Source organism: Osmerus mordax, chromosome 4, assembly GCF_038355195.1.
Source record: "Osmerus mordax isolate fOsmMor3 chromosome 4, fOsmMor3.pri, whole genome shotgun sequence".
In the NCBI taxonomy this organism is placed as follows: domain Eukaryota; kingdom Metazoa; phylum Chordata; class Actinopteri; order Osmeriformes; family Osmeridae; genus Osmerus; species Osmerus mordax.
The window spans coordinates 9,966,381-9,989,372 of NC_090053.1; the positions used below are offsets into that span (position 1 = coordinate 9,966,381).

At 39.9% G+C, this 22,992-nt stretch overlaps 1 protein-coding gene across 1 annotated transcript; it reads left to right on the forward strand.

Annotated features, from left to right (window-relative positions):
- Positions 1-10,222: 10,222 nt before the first annotated feature.
- mgat4c (mgat4 family member C) lies at positions 10,223-13,750 on the forward strand. Its single transcript, XM_067235247.1, has 3 exons — positions 10,223-10,360; positions 11,255-11,402; positions 12,504-13,750. Exons 1-3 carry the CDS (start codon positions 10,232-10,234, stop codon positions 13,658-13,660), a joined length of 1,434 nt encoding a protein of 477 aa, XP_067091348.1. The 5' UTR covers positions 10,223-10,231; the 3' UTR covers positions 13,661-13,750.
- The last annotated feature ends 9,242 nt before the right edge of the window (positions 13,751-22,992 follow it).

Below are 22,992 nucleotides of genomic sequence, written 5' to 3' on the forward strand. Positions count from 1 at the left end.
CCAAAAGAGAGCATGCGGCTAGTAGTTAATAGCAGCAGACATGTAAATCTTTAAAAGATTCTGCACAGGAAGAATATCCTCTGTGATTCATGTGAATGAAATGCTGGTAATATATTCCGATCTTTGTTTGACCAATCTGGTGCCTTTGAGACTACAGAAAAGAATCTTTCAACCAACTTCTTCTGGGAAGATGGAACCCATGTTGAGTCTGAAACAAAGTAAAATTCTGAATATTTTTAGTAAATATCATAGAATTTGGATCACCTCTGTGTCGAGATGATCCATAATAAAATAAGACCTAATAACATAAAATTGGATGAGAAGTATAATATTTCCAGTATATGTTTTACTTAGACATGCACAAATTGCTGTTTACAATTGAAAGAAAATCTAAAGATACATTAGTTTAGCCTACCTCCATGTTCTTTGCCCATTTATCCAAAGGGGCCTCATGTTCTTTTATTCTTTGTACAGTCACAGCTGTGAAATCCTAAAGCAGAAAATCACCTCCATCTGACATTTCTCACCGGGGAAGTAGCAGCCGTAACTCCTAACAGAGTTGGCATTTGTGAGTCTGACGTTTTTGCCTCTGGGATAGGAGTCGTGGGTAGGGAGACGACAGTTGGGGAAGGGTTTTCTGTCCCTGGAGAGGAAGAGCAGAGCCGTCCTATCAGTCGTTGCGTTTGCTTAACTCCCTTCCTCTCCACTCTACACTGTGGGGAGTCTCTTAAAATAGAAGACAATAACACGCATAGGAGATTCTTCAAGGAGGCAATGGAACACCTCATATGGCAGAAGAGACATTTGGACTTTGTTTTATGTTGTGTGTGGCAGACGTTGAAGCCTAGACTGTAAGATGTTCACTGAGTATTCATCTGATACTATGTATCTTACTTAAGGGGTAATTAAATGAATGTTGTATTATGTCTTTGGATTTGAATCTCTATAAATGTGTGATAAAAGAGTGATGACAACCACTCAATCCCCACATTATTCTTTTCCTGACATTCAGGCTATATTTCACAGCTTGTGGTTCACTAACAAGACAAAGCAGACTGGGCTTAGTGCCCAGCATCACTCATCCTAAACACGTTGCAATAATCGCCCATGCATTTCCAATTTGGGGCTAAAATAAAGCAAGGTGACAAAATGGACACTACATCAGCAGCGCTGGCAAGGGAGAACATGTGAGAGGACACTCAATGACACTGTGACCACTCTTAGCATCACAACCAAAAAGAGGGGCTTGGGTCGAGGTGCCCTGACATCCATTACCAAGCTGAGAGCCTGATGACTATGAAAAAGAACAACGTGATGGCCTTTGAAAGCCATGTTAATACATGGCTAAGTCATGTTGGTGTAAGAATATACTTTATGGAATGTATTTATTTAGCATATACTATTTTTCAAGGCAATTTCTAGACCAGGGATGAGCTGTGAGCTGCAGTCAAACGCTCTAATCACTGAGCTATTATCCACAAAGAACCCCCACATATACACACCCCTAGACGATCAAGGAAGGCAAATGTTAGATTGAGCAAAAGGGTGACACGTTGTGTCATTCAATAGGTTACTTAATGCTGTTACACAGAGATTTACTGCCAATGTCACCTGTCATTTATTATCTTGAGTAATGAAGCATAAAAATAGTCTTACTGGCTATTTTGAGACTCCCTAATAATGTATTATTAGTTGGGCGAAATGCCTTGACTAAATCCAGAAATAAATCTACTGTATCGCAAAAAAAGTAAGCCAAGCAGGTTTAAGCGGTGGACTCTCGATGCACACCGATCACAGTCATCAGCAGGCATCAGAAATGGCCTTCACACACAAAGCCTGATGGAGCGACCTGTTTAAAGAGAAAGAAGACCATACACCAGGAGTTGGCATGTTGTCTGTGAGTATGCACAGAATCCCAAAAAAACACCACTGTCCTGAGACATTCCCCTGAAGATTGCACTGACAGTGGGGCAGGCTTGGACATTTGAGAAGGCCTACACAAAACTGGTGGAAACCTTAAAGCTCAACTTACTGCCCCCCATGCATCTTTCATAGGGCCTGCCCCTACTGTCTAGCAGCAAGTAGCAGGTAACTGTTTGGGCTTGTTGTCAAAGATACTAGCAGGTCTTCTCCTCCTTGATAAATAAGTAAACACATTCAACTGGGCATAGATGCAGTCGGTGAGCTTCCAGTCAATAACAAGCAGATTTGTTTTCTTCTAAAAGCAGGGCTGTTCACAGGCTACCGATTACCCTTCAAACCCATTCCTTAACAGAGGAATCCACAGAGCTTTGACAGCAGTTTTCTCTGTCAGAGTTTGGAATTAGGCCACACGCTTCTCTTCCCTTAGGCCAGTGACCTATTCTTATTGGAAAAGAATTGCACCATGCACATGGCAAACAGATTCAGAAGAAACAAATTATTCACTTTTATGAAAAATCTTCACCTGATTTGGTAAATGTTGCTGCGTCATAAAAACCTTTGGAAAGGCTCGTAGACCCTCCCCTGAGAATAAGGGATAACACATTGATATTTTATAATAAAATCTGTCTGCATGTCATGATACAATTGAACAGTAGTGTTTACCAACTGGCTTTGTTGTACAACATACTCGCTTATTAAAATGCCATCTTATTAGACCCATTCAGCATCTGTTTTACATGAGATTAATTGTGTGTTTTTTTACCACTTTCTGCTCATTATCATTTTGTCTTGCAAATGTATTTGCTGCAAAGATGATGCATATTCATTTTTTTCTGGATGCTTGAAAATTGTTCGGAAATTAGCCAAAGGTTGAGCTGGGCTGGTGTGCTGGCACATGCTGAATTCTAAACACAAACTCCTTGTTCCTGAGGCAAAAGAGGTTCGGTTGCCTGTACAGAATACATTTGAGCCTGTTTGGAAATTTGGAGCATTTTGGCATTTGTTGTAGCTTTTCTAGCTAATTTTTCACCTGTTCATTCATTAAAGCGTTTTGTTTGAGTTTGATTATTAAACCATGTCAAATTCACAATGCCATACATCTACATGCTTTGTTGATTTTCAAAAATGACAGCCGACAAGCTCTCACTTTGCTCTGATTTAATTTTTGTTTCATATATTTCTTTCTGGGGGCTGCCAGCAAAGTGGAACATTTTTATAGAGCTGGGGGTTTTTCACATTGGATTATAAATTATGTATGCCTATTCATATGATTAGTACTGCATAAGGTTTTAGCAAAACACAAATATTTTCCTCTTTGTGAGGTATACTAAAGAAAAAAGACATTCTTTAACTTTAAGTCTTTTGATGCACTTCAAAGGCATATGGCATCATCTGAAACACCCCCAAATAGAAACAACTGGTAATAAATGAAACACTACCTTACTACTACTGTATAGGATGTTTCATACTTTACGCCATGACACACACAACTTCTTGTTGTCCTCTGTGACTGTTGGTGTCATTTGCCATTAATCTGATTCTAATCGATTTGCCAGAGGGTGAAAAGGGGACTCAGACAAGGAAAATTAGCCAATGTCATCTGAGTAGAAAAGTTATTAGTCTTTGCTCTGAGCATAAATGTCAGTGAACAGTGACGCACCCGTTAATTAAAGTCTAATTTCGCTACAGTTGGTTGTTCCCTCATTTGATTGGGTTTGATTATACCACAATAAAAACAACGGAAAACAACTATAAATCCAACATTACATTTTGATGCTATATCAAATTCAGTTATACTGATTAGATGATAAATGTTCAAGATTGTACTACAGATTATTGGACTGTTAAACAATATACATTTCATATTTATGCATCAGATTTCAACAGCAAATGATGTGGTTGTTTTATTGTTTCTTCCTGCAATCTACAGTAAACCTTAAACGTCCAACTACACTTTGCTGAGGATGCTACATTCTTTTTTGATATTGGGCATAGCATTACATCCAAACACACGTTCAGTGGTATTTATAAAATGTCGAAAAGGAACTCATGTGTAGATGAGATTATGAATGTGATATTATCACACATTCTGGAAAACATGGCGATGAACCATACAAGATACGTTTTTTTTTTTTTTACTCACATTTACAGAGTACAATCCTGATACATTCACAAATAGAATGTATCTCCTAAAATGAATGTAGTCTTCGATCTTTATGTACTGCAAAGTGCCTGCTGTATAAGTACAAGGAAAGACTGACAGTAGGCTACAGACAAAGCAACATGGGACCCCCTACGTGCTGTACAGTACATTCTCATATGAAGCTTAACCAATGTTCCACACATGCATCAAACTATTCATATTCCCTTAGAAGTACATCATTTACCCATTAGGTTTAAAACTATGTCTTGGATAGTGAAAATAATGTGTAGTTATTATATATATATTTATTTACATAAAAATACATGACTAGTGTATTATTGTACATCTAAACATGTAACCAAGGCTGCTTGGTCTGGGACATGGGCATTGGGCAATATGTGGAGATGATGTCCTAGTGGTTGCCCGACCCACAAGCCCCTCATCAAATATTCATATAGAGAACTTGGTAAGATTCAGTCTGGCTTTGTGGGAGAGATCCTCATGTGCTGCTGCAAAACAGCTTATTGACAACTCCAGTGTTTTCCTCTAAGTTGATTTGGCGGCCCGCCACGGCTAAATTTCTGCCGCCACGGTATCAGAAATCGGGCTGTACAGAATTTTAGGCCGTCTATCAGCAGTGAATGTTAGAGTGCATGTCGGAGAATAGCACGGACACGCACTTCATACCGCAGTTGAGATTGCGTGTGTGCGTCCTTGAGAACTGTAAGTCGTATAACTTGTGTTTTCAGTTAATTCAAGCCTGCTATTGTATTAGTCTATAGTTCTTGCAAATTTAAATTAAGTTAACTGGTGATTTTCGTTGCTGAACACTGCTGTAAAGTAGCTTTAGACTTTCTTTTGCAGAAAGAATGAAAACATTTCCTGAGTGACTGGACTGTACATTTCACTGTGCCCATTGTCAAATTTGAGAAATATTCCAAATGCTCTGAATGTATGCCAGGAAAACCTATTTTTGCATTTAGTTTCAAACAGGACAACCTTACATTCAAGAATTCTTGTGAGTTGTGTGATACCAGTGCCCACACCTGCACAACATCATTGATTTATTTGACTCTTTGTACCTCAAAAAGTACTAAACCTGATTGTGGAAGCACTTTTCATTCAGCGTCTTGGTTGTCCACTCTCCGCCACCCACAAAGCTCATCCACTAAGAGGCCTTCTATGTATGTGTTCATATACGAGGTGAAACTGGGCCATCGTATTGTGTCTCCACTCCTCATTTGAACATCGGCCTTTGAAAAGCCTGCCAGTGCCCTGTCCTGCCTGCACCAAATGTGTGGAGAGGAGATAGTGCATTCTCATGTTATCTGCCACCGGCCCCTTGCCCCTTCAGCCATTTTCTCATTTCACAGATTTGACCAAGAGGTGACCTTGGCTTTTTTTTAGAGCTTTTAAGGCAGGTCCAAGAATCCACCTCCTTTTTTTGGGGGTCTACCAAATTGATATATTTTTCTCCTCTGCTCTCCTAAATTACAGTTTATATTTCAACATTGCAGCATCCAGCAACCTGGCCATTTTATATGTAGATTACTTGTGATGATGGCCAGGCAGTGTTATAAGAATACACATGTGGTTTATACTTTTGTTCTAAAACACAGATGGTTCCAGGAGAATAGCAGCATATGCTTATAACTCATAACCTGACACAGAGTGTTAGGTTATGAGTCATTGAGGCACAACAAGAGGAATTAGAGAAATATTTTTACACAATGTAGTACCTTGGAATTATGCAAATGTGGCGCACCACGGTAGGACATCATTTACATCCCAGGGTGCATGCGTACAGTAGGCCTGTCTGTTTATCTTAGCCATGGGAACTGTGTGTGTTTGCGTCCATGTGTCCACATGTCCGGTGTGTATTTCCCCTGGAAATGCGCAGGCAGTATCACAGCCCTTCATCCGCAGCCCTTCACAGTGGGCCTCTGGCAAAGCGCTAATCTGGGTCAAAGTGCTAACTGCTGAGAGGAGCCTGGGAGAGGCTCGCTCACACATGAATCATTTCTCACGCGTCCCATCCTCATTACACTTGCAACTGATGGAACATCAAAGACTTTCGTGTTTCCCTCTGACCTTAAAAGGTAAATGCCCAGATAACACTCTGGGAAATGGGCTTGTCTTGCACATCAGCCTTTACATCCCCATAACAGAGTCATTTTGAGGGTGCTGCCAGCATGTCCTATCAAACTATGACTGCACTAAAACTGAAGCATATTCTTTCAGCTGTCCATTGCAAAGTGGCAAGTATGTCAATGCCCCTTAAGTGGCACTATATAGGTCCCTTAATAATAAATTCAATTTATATTCCAAATCCAACATCACAGCAATACAGTTAGAGATCAATTTTCCAGTTATGGCTTTAGTCCATTAGTGGCTTTAAAGAGAAAAGGCAACATTTTGCTCTATCTTTGGTGAGCTAAAAAGAAATCAAAAGCGAGCAAATATGGGCCTCTCTGAAGAACCGTTTTACGATCACGTTTCAGTCGTGGCCAGAGCCAGGCAATCAGCACAATTGCAGCATAGCCAAAGAACCACCATTTTATTTAAAGTGTTTTTAAGCTTGATTGCTCTGAAGCTAGCATCAGTAGGCACGATGTTCAATATTTAATGAGAACCTTTTCCGCAAGCTACACCACCTGTGCTACTGACACTCAGAAAACGGGGCCAGGATGGCACCAGTTTAAAGGGCTTTGTTCGTGCATCCAAAATATTTTCGACTTGAAACCAAGCATCCACCTAGACGATGGGAATGGGCGTCTAATATGCAGTCTCTTGGAACACGGAAATCCTGTGGCTAGCTCAAGAGTTTGATTTCTTTTTTTTTCTGTCCGTCTCGCACAGCATCTCCTTATGGAAGAACAGCTGGAGCACTCGTCACTGGGAGCTGGTTTCCCTGGGGAGGGTGGGGTACTGGCGGTGGTTGAGGAGGGCCAGCTTGAACAGTGTGCCCAGGGAGAACATGCACTGCACACCCTGCACCCCTCCCTCTCCCCCTCCCCCCCTCTAGTGTGAGAGCTCTGACTGCTGACAGCAGTGACAGGCCCAGAGTGATAGTGTGTGTATGTGTACATCTGTCTGGATCCCTGGCACCAGCGCCTGGCCTCTGGAGCTCTACACAGCTGGTTCCGGTAACCGGTTGACGTTGAACACATCTGATAATGTGTTGACAGCTAAATGAGTACACAGCTCCACACAGACAGACAGATAGACAAATACGAAGTGGACAATTGGGCAGCTTTGATCATAATACAAGCCTTTAATAATGAGTTGTGTGCTTGCTCAAAACGGGGTCACACTGTGACTGACCCACATTGTGATTGGCAGTTGTGATGTCGGATACAGACATGTTGAACACGTGAAAATCCCTTGCGTAGTCTCCAATTGAGCTCAGCAATAACACCAATTCCTATAGCGTGATTATATTATTAATTCCATTAGTATGTATCTGATGGGATCTTCAAGTCTTTGTAGATATCAGATTGTGGCCCGTTGTGTGACAAGCTCCAGAAGAATGCATAATTGGTAAACCGTTTGACCACTTTGAATTCGTAACAAAAAATATTTTTCTAATAAAGGGATTTATTTTTCTGCTCTGTCACAATTTTGTTATCACCAGAAGCCTCTATTTTTTTCTCTTTGTGGAGAGAGAAAATCCATTGAAAGTGGCTGAAGGCCTGACACAAAGCAACTGCGAATCCCTGCAAATCTGCAGGCTTAATTGATTATTTGTGCAGAGCTTTATATCTGTGAGGTGCAGGATACCCAGGGGAAATAATGTAAAACAGATAACAAGATCAAATGTGGGAGAATTGCTTTCTGCTGCCAATTTTATTAATCTTTTTCCCCTCTCTCAGTCACATTGACTTTTCTATCCAGGCTTTTCCATTACAGAATCCTCACCTTATTGTTAAAAGTGTGGGTAAATAGAGAGCTAAAAGTGTTTCCAATTCAAATGAAAAGTGTTTGTTAAGGGCCTATTTTGATTTCTGAATAACTAATCAGGAGACTCAAGGTAGTCTCCAACTCAGACTATCAGTCTTTCAATATTCTACATTCCAAAATGCTGTGCCTGGCACTAAAGTAGTGAATTTATTATTTAAAGTGTACCCAAGCATTCTATTAAATACGTTTTCAATTCACATTCTTTTATTGACATAGTTTATACACTGCGAAATAACATAGATGTTTGCTTCTGCATCACTGTGTGTTTGTTGAAATTTGAATTATGCTCTCAAAACAAAAGCTCCTGAGAAGAAAATCCTTGGGAGGAGAAGTAGGAGAACATTGTGAAATGTGACTCAAATCTGATACAAGATATTTTTCCTTTATTCTTAACATAATTCTTTAAACAAGTATCACCTACAGAACACTTGAAGACAGTAATTCCTAGCTATAGCAATCACGCCATTATACATAAAAGGAGGTGTGATCTGTTTTGCGTTTCTGTTCCATGTTTCTGCTTCATTGGCACATCAGACGGGCTGTAATTGCCTTTCTCTCGCTAGGGAGCTCCTTGTTTTTCATTTTAAAGGCTGCTCTCATTGTCTCTGACTCTGACATTACCAATGGAGAAAGGTGATGGCACCCTGAGAGCAAAACCAATGTCTGGTTGTGTCATGTCATCAATGATGCAAGGTAGCATTCAGGAATACAGGTTGTCCACAATGTACATACAGTGCAGTCTTATTTAGTAGTATTTATCATATTGTTATTGAAGAGCTACAGTTAAATCGCTACAAGGTATAATAAGTTCCTGTAAATCATCGAGTCATTGTATTTTTTTCAATTGAACAAACAAGAATGATCCGGCTCATGGGTTAAGACGCATGAATGTTACGTTGACAGTAACAGAAGTGAGTTCATCTTAAAACTGTACATCTTGAAACAGGTTAAGTAATTTATTTATTCGACCACACAGAGTGAATAATGAGTATTTCCATTGAAAGACACTTACCCCACTACAGGCCATAAACCTTTACTGGACTCAGGCCAGTGAAATACGCATGTTTGCATGCACAGTCTCTTTCTCTCTCATTCTCTCTCTCACTCAGACTTTTGGACTATACAGTGAGCATCCATCAGCTAATTGTTGTACATCTATAGCAAGAATGGAGCAGTTTCACCTGCTTGACCTCTTACACCACTGACACTGTACATTACAGGGTCCGGGTTCAAACTCAGCAATTCAAACAAGCAGTCTTCCAACCACTTTTATTTTAACAAACTTCTCTGTGAAAATTCTATCCAGAATATTCCAGCTGAATGGAGCTGGTTTTAGCACTGATATATGTTATACATGTCGGGATAGTCTATGGTAAGTACCGCAAGGTGCACATCTACCCACAATCAGTGATGTCATAAATACAAAGAGCAAGATACTGTCTATGGATACATTAAGTTCCATTTTAGACTCGTGAACAAAGAGGTATTGACCAGCCTATTTCCAGGTGTGGCGGACCCTGGTGTGGGTGGTCGAAGTGCATGTGGTCATTGAATCAATCCTTAGAAGTAGTTTGTATTCCATTAAGCATCTCAGGAGGGCTTTGTAGCAGTGGCAAAAATGGCCACAATGATGCCTAATTGTTGGTCACGATTGACTAACACTGTCGTTCTGTTTACATGTTCTATTGGCTGGCACTGATAGATTGCTGCGTCTGTTCTGTTTCCACATGTGGATATGGTGTAGCGGTATAGCCGCTACATATTTTGCAAGCCATGTGTTGTGTAATTCTTTATCAGTTCATCCTTTCATTCTTTCATGTATACATTTTAGGGTTAGGGTTTGGGTAAATGGTCATGCTTCAATGGAATGTTCATTGCCTTCACCCTGTAGAGACAGTATTTTTGGCTTCTTCCAAGTTATCAGTGAGTTTTGTCACCCTCTACCATAGAACAAAACACCATATTACATCTCATTAGGAGTGTATTGAAAAGTAATTATGATTCCGGTTGAAGATTAGGGTAAATGAACATCAGTGCATCATTTAATGTGATTTTCAAAGAATCTATTGAAGCTTTCAAAACACTTTTTAAATGATTAGCTTGCTCTAGCACCAGCTGATATATGTATGTTACCCCAAAGAAAGATGATTAACATGGCTGTTTCCATGTGTGTCCCATCCAGATCCCAGAGGGAACCTGTGAATCATGAGGCTGGTGTGGAAGTCCATGGACAAAATGAGGTGCTTCAGGAAACGCTCTACCATTCCTTTCCTGGGATTGCTGATCACCTGTCTCCTCTTTCTCAACCTGTACATTGAGGATGGTTACGTAGTGGTGAGTTCTCTTCATATACTATGTAACAGGACATTCTACCTCACCTGCACCATTTAAGTATTTTTTCTGTATGTGTAATTAATTCATCTAGCCAGAGCAGACGGCTTTGTTCTGAATGGGGTCTGCAGGAGAACATACCATGTTTTTAAGAAATTACAACCTGGGTAAAATCGAAGTACAGGGATCCAGGTTTTACTACATACATGTATACTTGCATTTGTACTACTACAGTAGGGGTGGAGTACTACTCAACATGGCAGCAAACTTGTTTATATTTATCTCTTGCAAACCGCTCAACTTGACATTCAACACTACACATCCTCAGGTCATGAGCAATTCAATTAATTAATATAGTGCCCAGTTCTTGAGGTAATTGAACCACAGACACACATACAAGCACACAGATTCCTGCTTTTATAATTTGATCAAACCATGTTGTCTCTTTAAAATAGATTCTAAAGGCAGTGTACATATTTTATATTTGGACCCAAGTTTAAATCATGCAGATGATCTTTGTGTTATTCATGATGCCATCAAAACCTGGCTATCAAAACGCACAATCTGTATTTGTTATGTAAATTATTAAAGTGTTGCAAACATAAGTATCTGGCACTCTCTTTCAAAGTCCATTTGCTTGGCAATAATACCAACCTCAAAGTTTAAAGATGTGGGTTGGCTAAGGTACATAAGAGCATGTATTGTTTTGAAATTGTACTTGTTTTGGACTAAAGTTTCCAGAACAATTTTTTCCCACTGTTGAATTATTTAAGTAGGAATTTGAAAACTGTTCAAGGAGATTACTTGACTTTGCAGTCTCTTGTCTATAGTTGTGATGAAACCTTGGGTTGTTCAGGATTCACAATGTGTGTCTTCTATTGTCTTTGTTCTTTGCAGGAAGAGGATAAAAGACAGCTGAGGGAAACATCCGTACATCCTCCAAACTCAGAGAGCTACGTTCACACCTTGAGAGATCTTACTAATTTCTCTGGGACCATAAACGTCACATATCGTTACCTGGCTGGAAACCCTTTGCCTCGCAAGAGTGAGTTTAGCTTCATAATTGTCTCTTATTTCAGATGGCAATAACAAATTATAGCAGTAAAAATCCTTATAGTATGACAGTGAAAATAATATGCCAGATACAGTATAATAGTTTGCATTTTGCTGTATTATCAGCAGCCAGCATAAATGGCATTCGAAGTGCATAAATAACTCCATAAAACACAATTAAAGTTGTTTGTCACAATAAGATCTGTATTTATTTTGTACATGGAAAGTCAGATAACTTGAAAGTAGATTAAGACTGCAATATACAAATTATTCTTTAGATTTGTGCTATTTTGGATTCCAACCACATGCAATGTTTTGATAAAGGACAAGTCATGTTGTCAAAATACAATATATAATATCTTTGAAATATGTGTGTGTATGTAACACTATTGTTCAACTTTCCAGTAGCAAGGCTACTAATGCTAACTACAGCAATTAAGAACATTTGTCAGTGACTGAGGTGATCTAACCAAACCACATAATTCTGCTACTTATTTACAATTAGTCATTTAGCAGACGCTCTTATCACTTATCACTTAGTAGTTATGGCAGCTATAGTAATGTAGTACGAGTGCACCCGGTGAAAATAAAATGCAGCCTATTTGAGGCATAATACTTTCATCTCCACACACACAGGTTCATATCGATCCGCTAAGGTAAAATTGGTTCCACAGTTAACGTCTCTCCTGCTGTGTAGAGGTTTGTGGGTTGAAATAGTGAAAAATCATGGTGGTTTGCGCATTGTAGATGTTACCAAATGTAAGACTTAATTATTCCATTATAAGCATACTGCATCAGGTATAATATACTGTAACAGGGCATACAGTAAGCCTACTAAATCTTTGTCTTACATTCTACTATATAGTGTGCCAGTTGACATTGCAGGGTGACTTTGTTTGGCGCTTATTCTTCCACATTTCACAAGCATCATTTGTGATCATGTATTGCCCTGTATTTGTACGTTGGTTTATTACCTTGGGGGAATTTTGTTTCACAAAAAAAGCTCCCATTAAAGACCCATATTGTATTTTTATGTGGTTGCTATATGTAGGTGCATCCCTAATTTTGACTAATTTATATTTTTCTATTACAGAATATCTTACTATTGGGTTGTCATCTGTCAAAAGAAAAAGAGGAAATTATCTAATGGAAACGATCAAATCCATTTTTGACCAGTCCAGTTATGATGAGCTGAAAGAGATTGTGGTTGTTGTCCACCTGGCCGACTTTGACCTTACCTGGTGTGAGAATCTTGTTCAGGAAATCTCCAGGAAGTTTGCTCACCACATCATAGCGGGAAGGCTTCTGGTGATTCATGCCCCTAAGGAGTACTACCCACCCCTGGAGGGGCTGAAGAGGAACTATAATGATCCGGAAGACAGGGTCCGTTTCCGCTCCAAACAAAACGTGGACTACGCCTTTCTCCTGAATTTCTGTACCAACCTCTCTCATTTCTACATGATGCTTGAGGACGATGTGCGCTGCTCAAAGAACTTCCTGACAGCCTTAAAGAAAGTGGTCACCTCAAGAGAAGGTTCCTATTGGGTGATGCTGGAGTTCTCCAAGCTTGGCTACATTGGGAAACTCTACCACTCTAGGGACCTGCCACGCTTGGCCCACTTCCTTCTTATGTTCTACCAGGAGATGCCCTGTGACTGGCTTCTCATTCATTTCCGGGGCCTGCTGGCCCAAAAAGACGTTATCCGTTTCAAACCCTCCCTGTTCCAACACATGGGATACTACTCCTCCTATAAGGGGGCAGAGAACAAGTTGAAGGACGATGATTTTGAGGAAGACTCCATTGACATTCCTGACAATCCTCCAGCCAGCCTTCACACAAACATCAATGTATTTGAGAATTATGATGCATCCAAGGCATATAGCAGTGTAGATGAGTACTTCTGGGGAAAGCCTCCTTCCACGGGTGACTTCTTTGTCATAGTGTTTTACAGATCCACCAAAATTAGCAAAATTAAGATCACCACAGGAACGGATGATCGACAGAATGACATCCTTCACCATGGAGCTCTAGAAGTGGGAGAGAAGTTAGTCGGAACTAAGAAAGGGACACAGTGTTCTTCATACATAACATTAGGAGAATTTAAAAACGGCAACATTGAGGTACAAGATGTTGACCACAAGATAGGCTTTGACATTGAATGTGTGCGTATTGTGGTGACTGCTAGTCAGAAAGAATGGCTTATCATAAGAAGCATAAGCTTGTGGACTACTCAACCACCAAGTCAATGATGACCACACAAAAACACAGTACGTCATGTTACACCTGGTTATTTATTGTTTAATTACCATATTTACTTGTCATTGTATTATTCAATTGATTGTTTTTGCACTCGTGCAGTATTTTTACCTGTCTTATTTAGTATTTGTATATAAAAGTCATATAATATAATAGTCATAAATGTCAATTTACATATCATTCCTGAAACACTGTTTTGAAAATATTTCTGCATTACTCATCTTAGACTCACACATAACATTTTACGTCAATACAACCTATAGAGAAATCCAGTCATTGGGTCTTCAATAATGTTACTCAACAGAACATCTTTGGAGAACAGTAGACTTTGGACAATACTTGTAGCATAATTTCAATATGTTTTCAGAATCTGATTCTGATTCTGAATCACAAATGCCACTATTTTACCTTTTGTCATTCCTAGCATTACCATTTCGAAATAAAATAAGTCACTGTGTTTTTTTTAACATAATTTACCTCTTTATCATTGTTACGGTGTCTTGCCTGAGCTTACTTTTAAGGGCCAGCAGTGGACTTTGCCATTTTATTGGCCCTGTATGTTCTGTCAGAAACACTGATAGGTGAAACATGTTCTCCCATCTTCTCTTAGAACAGAGATTGGGTTGCACCTTGAAGAATGGGGTGGACCTAATCGCACCCTCTTCTCCAGCACAGCACAATTTTGCCCAAGTAAATTGGTCTGTGTTTCACTCGCTCTTTTAACACCAGCAAACAACAACCCCCCTGGAGCTAGGATCTCAATTCACTCCTCCCTCATGTGTTTCTTTGTTTCAAACAGGGTTTTTTTTTAACAATGTTTCTCTATGTTACTGTGTAGGAAAATATGTGTTTGAACAGTGAAGAAGCTTTGCATCTCTGTCTCTCTTTATCAAGTTCCTCAACTCATTTGCCATATTTGCGCGTTTAAAAACATGACATTTTCAGCAGACTTGCCTTGGTACTGCATTTGTGTTAACAACATTTCTCAACACCGTTCATCAAGGAGTTTGAACAATCATCTTGTCAGTTCCATTTCCGCACAATTATGTTATCTTATGAGGCAACACTCAGTGACAAATTTGCCTAAACATAACAGCACCAACTAAACCATTCATGTAAAACAATGCAATAAAGTGATGAATGTTTACAGAATACTGACATTTATAACGCACAGTGCATTCATGATATAATTTGTTTCATTGCTGTGACTTACTGGTTTGGGGTTTTTCCCACAAGCCGATCAAGACCTTGGTCATTTCTCTGTACAGTTCTCAGACACACCCCAGTGTGCCAAACAAATTATAATAACAATTCCCACACCCTAAGAAGAGTTGTTTTTTCATCAAGCATTACATCTTCTCCATAGAAACCCCCAGAACTCATTCAGAATGTGTCTTTTCATTTTTACCAGGATTTTGGGGACCTGGGTGTGAATCAAGTCATGTGAGAGCATGTATTTTCAATAGATGCTCAGTTGTGCACAATATCACACTAGTAATTTCTGATACATGCCATATTGCCATTAATAAAATGAAGCAAGATTTCTGTTACGTAACACCAGGCTAAGGGGAACATAAAACTGCAAACAAATGTTGCTTGCTGATATGACTTGAGGAGAAATAGTTGTTATGGGTCCATCAGAAGAAATCTGTCAAAACTAGCTGAGCACTGCAGAATCATTGATGTTTGAATATTGGCGATAGCAACAAAAGGCTGAATTTAATAGTCAGCTGCATATCAGCATTCTTTGAAATGTGCTGAAAATGGAAATCTATTTGGGGACGGAAATTGTTACACACACATGCTAACAACCGTCTATCCAGCTATTCAGGAAGCGATTCTGTTTTCATATATCAATTATAGCAGATACATTCCCACTGTACACTTAACTATTAAACCCATGTGATTGATCAAATACTGCAAAATCATGGGATCTAGAGACATTGGTAATAGTTTGTGTGATGTGGATGTTGTCTAAATAGGCTTTTATGAAACTTTCTTGAAATGAAAGCTAAATACAGGACAACTCTCACTGACGAAGGATGGTTTAGGTCCAAGCCTACAGAAAGGTGGATCAAGCAATCACATTAACTTGTGGAGCACATTCACAGTGTTAACCAAAGCCGTGTACAGTTAAATCAGATTTTGTACATAGAGCACCAAATCCAAAAAGACACACTATAAACTACAAACTCTGTACACTTGACATGAACATAAGGCAGCAGTTGACAGTCATTGCAGCACCGCTGCCTTTATGCATACTCATAGTACAAGGAAACTGATCCCAAGACGGGGTTTATATGTGTCAGTATTACGGGAATACCTGACGAAGACTGGCCATAATCTCGGGGCAGATCATTGGACATCTCACCCACCCAGGGTCCTTAAAGCAAGTGTCTGTAATTGTGCCAGGTTTTCCTAATCTTTTGGTAAAGCTGCAGTTCACAGATCACAATAATGAAATACAAGTCATTCTGTGGTCCAGTGTAGCTAAAACTAAAGCTTTGGATTGTTGGAAAGTTTTGCTGTCTTCCAATGAAGCATGTGCAATGATGCATGAACATGTTTTCAGTGGTTAAACAAAACCTTTTGTATGTCAGATTCTATAACTTGTTGTTCAGCATCTGCTACAGAAGATGTTTTAGATTTGTTAGTAGATGCCTACAAATACCACTTACAACAAGTGTTAACTTGTGCTGATTATTGTTAAGAGGAGAGAATACTGTATGTTGAGATGTTCTGTGTTGTATTTTCTCCAACATTGTTCGTTCTACGGTATTGTATGTATATTGTAAGATTATATATTTTTTTACATGTATCAAGTCAAATGTTGTATTGTATATATTGTATTTAAATTCAGTCTAGATTAAACTAAATGAATGCCAATTGTTGTGAGTGATCTGAATTGCAATTGTCTTATATACAATGGTTATTATAGGTTGATGTACAAGAGAGTAAATCTGTAGAAAAACAATGCACTTCATAAAATTACTAATCACGTTATTATCTGCTTTAGGACAAAAAAACTGAGTTCAGTCATCACAAAGAAATAAGGAACTAATGAGAAAGAGTAAGATATATAATAGTAAATACGATGGATGTATACTGTATTTAAATACATATACACATCTCTGGAAAAAAAATAAGACCACTGCAAAATTATCAGTTTCTCTGGTTTTACTACAGTATTTCCACATATTTGTCAATTCAATCGCAGCTTTCATGCGTCTTGGCATGCTCTCCACCAGTCTTTTACATTGCTGCTTATTGGCTTAATACTGCTCTTGGCACAAAAAATCAAGCAGCTCTGCTTTGTTTAATGGCTTGTGACCGTCCATCTTCCTCTTGATCACATTTCAGAGGTTTTCAATGGGTTCAGGTCTGGACAGTGGACAGGCCATGACAGGTTCTTGATCTGGTGGTCCTCCATCCACACCTTGATTGACCTGGCTGTGTGGCATGGAGCATTGCCCTAAAGGAACAACCACTCCTTTTGTTAGGGAACATTACCAGAGCAGAAGGAAGCACGTTTATTCCAGGTTAACATTGTACTTGGCAGATAATCACCAATCCTCCACCAAATTTCACAGTGGGTTTGACCATTAACATGTTTAGCAAAGCTGAAAATGTGACTCATCAGAGAAGATGACCTTACTCTTATCCTCTATGGTCCAATCCTTATGCTCTTTTACAAACCTCAGCCTGGCTCTTTGCTTCTCAGTGATGGACTTTAGTCTTGCTTTTCTTGACCTCAGCCCAGCTCCTAGGAGCATGTTTGGAGCCTTCCTTGCTGTGCACTTCCCGCCAACTGTCGTTTGTCATTCTTTTTAGAGGTCACTTGATGTCATCCTACAGTTATTTCTGCCCCTTTGCCAGTCTATGTTGTCCCCAGTGTTTGCTGCTTGACCTTGTTCTTATGTACTGCCATTTTTTCCAAATATTTTAAGGATGGATGGAACCTGACCCTCACTGTTTCCCTCTGTCAGTAAAGCCAGTATTGAACCCTTCTTTTCCTCACTCAAAACTTTTCTTTTCAACTCTTTTGACATGGTCAGGTGTTTGATTCAAATACTTTAGAGGTTATACTAGCACTGTTTTGGTTATCCAGCTGGAATTCAACAGACACTGGAATGGATTGTCTGCCATACATGTAGAGATGCTGATTTGAGAAGAAATTGGGAGTGGTTTCATTTCAATGCTGTCTATATGTATATACTGTATATGTAGGCATATGTATAATCACAAATAAATGTACGGTATACATTTATGGAAAACCTGCTCCAACTGGGTGCAACAGTGTGACATTTGCAGCTCCTAGAAAATTGTAGCGCAAGTGTGTTTAACTGAGACATCTTGCAGTAGCCAAAAGCAAAACCTGTACATTATGTGTCTCAATATTCATAAGTTCTCTGCCTTTTTACTGAATAATGAATGTGTGGAGCGGGTGCCTTTGGGGAGAGGGTACTGTTTATACCAATGCTTCATCTTCCTGGATTTGGTTTGGCTGTCAGAGGAGGTCATGCATTACATCATATTTATTTTGGATCTCAGGAGGATGAATAAATGAGAAGTGGGTGAAAAACAAACTAAGAGGATATTTTGGCTGTGGACAGTATAGGCAATAATGTACACTCTCCAGCTTTCACCTTTCCTTCCTTGCCTTCCTCTACATTGAAGTATCTGATCTAACATGATTCGATATGTAAAAGGATGGGTGTTTCTTTAAACATGTTGCCAACCCACTTATGTCTGATCAGAGAATATGACTTGACCTATACTTTTTGACTTAAAAAATGCCGTACATTTCAATCAATTCAAGACTATTTGACTGTATGAATAATTTACTGTGAGGAGAACTACGTGGATTATTACAGTCTCAAGTGAAATCATTAAGCCGTTTGCCATTATGGTATGTAAGGCAATAAACAAAATTAATAAAATGATTGAAGCAGAATTGACCTCTCCTCTGTAGTTACAGAAATTCAAAGACTTCAAAGTGAAGCAGAACCAAAGCAAGGTGAGTTTACAAACCAGTCAGTATATCTTGGAAACCATACCTAATGCACACTCGAGGTGTTGGAATAGTGTGTAAAAACCAATACCCCCTCATATAACAACAACTGCATCAGACAGCAGGGAAGGCATCACCCAATCGATTGCCAGTTTCCATGGTTGCTGGCAAGCGCATAGATAGAAGAGCAAACAATCTGGTGACATGGATTTCCTTGTTTGCCCTTCGATCTGTTCCACTGGAGTGCATGCACCTGTGTGATTATTGCACAGGTCATGTTAATTCACTGAACATATGGAATGGAGCAAAGCATAGGTTGAATTATAAAGGATTGACTTTTAGGGCTCAGCACATTTTAGTTTTAAAACTATGGTAAACTTGGTTGCAATGGTTTCATCCTTTGTTTCAAGGTACACTTGCCACAGAAACTAAATCCTAAAGCAAGATGGATGGAAGGGGGGGGGGGCTTGGCCAGAGGGGTTTGATAAGAGTGGACAGTAAAAATTGGACATAAATTGCAACAGAGAAGTGCAATTAACAGACAAATGAGTAATATGGGCTTTAACATGTGTGCCCAAGGGAGAGTCAAGATGAGGGTAGGGAAACAAGCGCAAACAGACGTGGGTGATGAATGGTTTGTAATAAGCTGGCAAGCTGGTGACTTGCTGCATTCACAAGCTCCTCGGACCATCCCATTTCATGAGTTGGTTCTACTGACTTCGGTGGGTTTGTCTTTGGCGTGTTACGTTTACATAGATTGTAACAAACACCGACTTACTAGGCTACTAATTAAAACAGACGGGCAAAGGAGAAAGTTGTAATTATTGATTGTTTCTTTCCTTCAGCTAAATACGAAGGGTATGTGTAAACAGAAATTAGGCAATGTGAAAAAATGCATGACAATCAAGGCCCTGCTTAAAGTACTCTAACATACATATAGTACTGTTGTGAGATAGAACTGCAAATTCACTAACAAATCTCAAGACAATTAGGTCTTTGTGAGGAGTGGAGATAAAAGAAATGAGCTGGAGGCATTGTTGGAGACTGCCACAGTCAGGGAGTGTGTAGTCCCTAAGGCAAAAGAGGCTTTAATCGTTCCCAATTGCTTCGCCTCACAAAGGTGCAAACCCCCACATCTGTCTTTTGGTTGCACCAGCACTCGTATATTGCCACGGGGGGAAACGGTACAGCGTTTGCTACCTTCCCAGGTCCCCATTTGCCACAACTCGACTTCAAGCGAGCTATACGGCCCCAGCCACCAGGGAAGACGATGGAGTGATCAAAACAATTACTCAAGTTCTGTTTAGTTCTTGGGAGAGTTCCTTAATCTGTCTGATTCTTCAGCCAAAATGAAACTTGTGCCTTGGGGCCTTTTAGTGGAGCATCAAGCAGCATCTTTCAAAAGATGCTGAAATCATACCATTCCCCTCAATTTGTATAGCTTGTGTCCCTCCATAGAATATCTAAAACATGTGAAGATACATCAGACACTTCGATGTTTCTGAATCCAAACAACAATCGATTACGTGTCCTCAGCAAGCAATATTTAACAATATAGTGAGTCAGGTGGCTGAGTGGTTAGAGCATCGGGCTAGTAATCAGAAGGTTGCTGGTTCGATTCTGGCCGTGTCACAATGACGTTGTGTCCTTGGGCAAGGCACTTCACCCTACTTGCCTCGGGGGAATGTCCCTGCGTCTGCTAAATGACAAAATGTAATGTAAATGTAGTGTATGCCTATGAAACACATTGAGTTGAGAAATAAAAATCGGAATGGACTTTAAAGTTAAATTTACGCTTTAAAATATGACTAAAACATCTTCAAGAGACGCACGACTCACCATTTGTTTAGACCTCACTTAAGTCAAGGCCGCCCTCACAGTAGTAGATCAGTGTCTCCTGATTAACTAAAGAGCTTAAAAAAAGATCTTGTGAACGCCTTGGCAGATCAATGAGGCCTCGGCTTTGATGAGACAGAATGAGCTCACCAGAAGATGTAATGGCTACAGCCCCTCCCCTTTCCGTGCCCACTCTTCATATGTAGCACTTCACTCTCTGACTCCTCTCCGCGGATTAAAAAGGCCTTAATTAAAGATTAATACCGGGGTTCCCTGCATGCAGCGGAAAGATAGCTCGTTTCCCAGGGTGTTGCGCTAAAACCGTTGAGCCAGGGTTTGGATTCTGTGCTCTTGGAAACAAAACCGAAAGCCCAGCATGGATGTCCCCCCTGTTGAAGGGCAGGCAATAACACCGACGCCGTTGTCTTCGTCACCTCCCTAGCAAGAACAGAGGGAGGACGAATCATTTTAATTATCACAGGCAGGCGAAGAGACACAATCAGCCAATTTAGGTCCCGCTGCATCGGCTTCCTCTCCCCACTCCTCCTCGTTACAATTACAGCTGCTCATCTTCATGGGGCCTGTTTAGAATGTCAGGGCACGCTGGCGGACTGGGAGATCTGTCTGCGGGAATGAGCGTTGCCTTAAATGTCTCACTAGAATTGTGTGTGTTTTTTTTGTTAACTGTTTTGATAAGCCATGTTGCTCTCATGCATTTACAGCATGACAGCATGCTCTTGTCCAGTGACACTACTACTACTGAACAACACTGCGGTGCTTTAATCTTGTTTAAACTGATTTTATGTGCCAGGTCCGCTCAAATCCAGCGCTGCTCTTGTATCCAGGACTGGAGTTATTAGAATAGAACAACAATCTTGCTTGAGACATGCTCCACAACTGTTTACTTTGGGCCCAGTTTCCCAGACATGGATTAAGCCTAGATGTTACAGTAAACTTTAATTGTTACTCTAACAGTAGTCACCAGTCTCTGTCTGACATGTCATACTACCATCCTAGTATGTGAAAGTGTTAGTCTAGTATACCCCGTTATGTAACAGTACTGCAAAAATGTCAGGATGATAAAGCCTACTCTAGCTACCATACAGAGTTTCATTTCACAGCATGCAAGCCAGCATGTTTTCATGGTTACTCAACTAGCACTAATGGTAGTTGGTATAGGTTGTAATACCTTTGGCTTGTAATTTATTATAGACTATATATGTATATTTAAGTTTCTAGTAAACTGATTTAAGTCAGTTTACTAGAAAAAATAACCGTGGTGGTAAGTTGATAATGTAAATTAAGCAGAGGCCAGCTTTGCATTTTTTTGTTGTTACAAGATGTCAACTGGTATTAAATGGCATGCATTTGAATTGTTCTTACAGTTCAGAACTAGTTTTAACTATCTTTATCCATTTACCAGAGCCTTCATCAGCTGTCTTAACCAAATGGATGGACCAGTTTAGACAGACTGGGTAATTGAAAAAACATTAACACACTAGTCTTCACAGAGTCAAGATATCTAGTGTTTACATTTACATTTAGTCATTTAGCAGACGCTCTTACCCAGAGCGACTTACAGTAAGTACAGGGACATTCCCCCGAGGCAAGTAGGGTGAAGTGCCTTGCCCAAGGGCACAGTGTCATTTTGCACAGCCAGATTTGAACCGGCAACCTTCTTATTAATAGCCCGATTCCCTAACCGCTCAGCCACCTGACTCCCCTCTGTGGAATAAAAGTATACCCTTTCTCAATTAGTAAGTTGTTGGCATCATTCAAAGAAACTGTCGTAAACGTTACCTGTGACAGTAAACAGATCTGACATGGCCCATTCCCTCGTCTCCTATAACACACCCTATACACAGCCGTAATTAGCAGCACAGCAGGCCAACAAGCAGCAGGCAACAAGGTCATACTTGTAATGCCATCATCTCAGTCACACAATCGGATTTGTGCACAAAGAGAACTTATCTCAATCTTTCACAAGCCATTATCTTAAACTGACTGCCTGGTTGGTGCTTAATTTGCAGAACCACTGTTCTCATAAAAAGAACAACTTTCAATTAGGAGTTCTAAATATGCCTCAACAAGAAGTTTGAGCCTTTCAGTCAGCATCCCCTGCTTCAAATTTTAGCTAACTTAAAGTAGCATAGCATTGGATGTAGGCCACAATAAACCAGGCTGGAACATGTATTGCTCTAGCAGGTGTTGATGGAGGATTTAATGGTGTTGAATCAATTGGCACAGTTAATATTGTGTGGTAGGTCAGAACCGAACAGATGCAGTCTGTCAAGGTTGGTCTTAATTATAGGTACTTATGCCTACTAAGGGAGAATTAAATCATAACTTCAAGCTCACTGACACCTTAGTGAGACACATTGGTTACTGGAAGTTCTGTGTTTGTGATAGTGCCACAGCGGTAGAGGGAGTGGCCTTAAAGGAAAAACTGTGATATCTTTCTTAAACTTAAATGCCTCT

Excerpts from the sequence above, each read along its gene's own strand:
- mgat4c (XM_067235247.1), top strand. The coding sequence starts at position 10,232 with ATGAGGCTGGTGTGGAAGTCCATGGACAAAATGAGGTGCTTCAGGAAA. Across the intron at positions 10,361-11,254 it reads TTGAGGATGGTTACGTAGTG|GAAGAGGATAAAAGACAGCT; the intron begins GTGAGTTCTCTT and ends TGTTCTTTGCAG. Across the intron at positions 11,403-12,503 it reads AAACCCTTTGCCTCGCAAGA|AATATCTTACTATTGGGTTG; the intron begins GTGAGTTTAGCT and ends TTTCTATTACAG.